The following is a 2,599-nucleotide window of genomic DNA, read 5'->3' on the forward strand; positions in this document are numbered from 1 at the left end:
AGACAGGGGGTCGTTTGAAATGACTTTAGTTTCATTTCATGTCTGCCATCTGCTTTTTATCTCCTGAATGAACAGAGGAGCTGATTCCATCAGGTTCCCTGCAGGTTGGTTCCTCCTGGAACGATCCCAAACCGTTCCCTAAGCACCAACCCTCCATTCCCCCCAGAGGGTCGGCCACATTAAGGGCCGTCCCAAACCATGTAGTGGGTAGGGCCAGTGGGCTTTTCAGCCCTTAAACAGCGAGTCTCCATCAGCGCAGACTCGCTGAATTAGGCAGCAGGTGTAACGGTGAACTAGTGGAGGAGGAAACACGTTCATTCAAGTCTAAGTTCTGCTGTTTGCTGCATCTTCGTCACCCTGACAGAAAAACGACGTCATTTATCCCAAAATGGAAGCTCCTCTTTGGAATAGTTGCCATAGGAACCAATGCTTTCCGTTGGAGGGTAGAGGGCGTCCCATTCACGGTTTTTACGGCACTAGAGGCTGTTTCTTTTGGGCTGGGAGTGACACTAACAGTTAGGGGTGAGTAGTTAGAGGGAGGTTTGGGATTTAGCCGTCAGCATTTCCTCAGTGACACATGGTAGTGGCTGCATCATGCTGTGGTGATGCTCAGGTTGCTCTGAGCCATTGGTTCTCAGTGATAAAAGGAAGACAAAGGCAGGCTCTGAGCCTGGGTCCAGTAGAGGGTTCTGATGGACCCATGTCTGCAGCAGACAGGCTGCCTGCGGGTTCCCAGTTCCTTCCCAGTTCCTCTCTGCCTTACAGCCGGTTCTGCTGCTGTTCCCTTTAAGAAACGGGTTGGATCCGGGCCTGGACCACAGCTTGGATCATGTTGTGTTCACTTTTAGTCCAGGACTGGAACCCTTCCCATCCTGCAGCCGAGTCAATGACAGGCGCTCTGATTGTAGACGGTGACGTTCATAACATTGGGCAAGCTGGTTTCAGAACCAGAGGGTATGAGCTGGATCAGAACCGGATCAGTCAGCCCAGGAGCAGCAGGACAGTGGGTAGCTGGGTTTTATCCCGATGGGAAGGGACCCAACCATTCAGGCCAGTGTGACCCAGCTGGAAGCAGCGGGGGCTGAAGGAGCTCTGAGGGCCTCTCTGTCGTAAAGGTCGTCCTCCTGTTCTCTGCTGATTCTGCTCCGTCTGTTTCTCTGTCTCTCAGGTAAAAGCAAGGAGGCTGAGATCAAACGGATCAATAAGGAACTGGCCAACATCCGCTCCAAGTTCAAAGGTGACAAAGCTCTGGACGGCTACAGCAAGAAGAAGTACGTCTGCAAGCTGCTCTTCATCTTCCTGCTCGGCCATGACATCGACTTCGGACACATGGAGGCTGTCAACCTGCTGAGCTCCAACAAGTACACCGAGAAGCAGATCGTAAGTCCTTCCTCTTCCTGGTTCTTCCTGGTACAACACCTGCTGATGATGTCATCAGGAAGCTATAATTATAACGCATTAAATCAATAAATGTTCCACACAGTGAAGCTTAAAGTATAATATTCTCACATCAAATGATCTTAAAATGAACTTTTATTGAACAACAGCAACAGAAAAGAGAACTTAATCAGCTCTGTGAGCGCTAACCTGGAAGCTGCTGCTGCCGCAGTGCATGCTGGGACAGCTGTCAGTCTGTGTCCGTTCTCAGTTTGTTTCTAGTGAACTGAAACAGCACTATGGCTGAGGCTGATGACGTTTCACGGGGAAATGAGAACGCACAGATTGAGAAATGGCCATCGTTACGACCCGATCTGTCCCGGAAGCACGATCCGTACCATCAGCTCATCTGCACATCCAGATATACAGCCGGGTCGCCCTCCATTTTATTTTTTAAAGAGACCTAAATGACGTTTTCCCCTCCCAAAAATAAAAAGCGCACAAAACTATAATGTGTTAAAGGTTAATAATGTATTTCTTGATAACATGAATGCATTAAATTCTTTCTGTTTTATCTCTCTGTTCCTGATCTGTACAGGAAATGGGATCCTACGCTACTTCCAGGAGCTAACTTTATCAGCTTTTTGAGTTTTATGATTTCCTCTCATGTTAACATTATGTTAAATAGTGTGTAATCTAAAGAAAGAAACAACTAAAATGCAGATAATCATGGTTTAATCAGATTTACTGCTCTGAGGGTGATGACGTCAGAGAAGCTGTTTAACGGAGATGATAAATGTAAAAAGCATCAAATTGTCTCACAAATGTCCTAAAACATTTTTTAAAGATGTGTATTAATATTCTATAGTTATAGAAATAAGTAATTTTAGCAGCATAATTACTTTATTTATGGAAACCCGGATGTATATCTGTTTGCGGGGGACGGATCGGGTAGTGACGGACAAGTCTGATCATCCAGAGGCCGTTTCTCAATTTACGAGAAGATCGGACTTGACGAGAACGTGAGCATGCAAGCACGTATGTGTATTGGAACAGAAGCGTACTCGTGACGTCATCACATGCAACGTTGTTTAGCGTTTCTTTAACAGTCAAAACTATTTATTCCCTACACAAAACATTTTGAAAACAATATTTTTAATTTCTAAAGCTTAAAAAACATTAAAAAAATTACTGAACCGAGAGAAGTGCACCACAGACGGGG

The 2,599-nt window shown here is 45.8% G+C and overlaps 1 protein-coding gene across 1 annotated transcript in view; it reads left to right on the plus strand.

The window, feature by feature from the left end:
• Positions 1-2,599, plus strand: part of LOC107103921 (AP-2 complex subunit alpha-1-like) — a 25,905-nt gene that overhangs the window by 3,915 nt on the left and 19,391 nt on the right. Inside the window, exon 2 of the mRNA XM_015403780.1 lies at positions 1,169-1,380. Coding sequence (XP_015259266.1) covers positions 1,169-1,380 — 212 coding nt within the window. The remainder of the gene's footprint in view (positions 1-1,168; positions 1,381-2,599) is intronic.

This window comes from Cyprinodon variegatus, unplaced genomic scaffold (genome assembly GCF_000732505.1).
Source record: "Cyprinodon variegatus isolate N-32 unplaced genomic scaffold, C_variegatus-1.0 Scaffold1565, whole genome shotgun sequence".
NCBI lineage: Eukaryota > Metazoa > Chordata > Actinopteri > Cyprinodontiformes > Cyprinodontidae > Cyprinodon > Cyprinodon variegatus.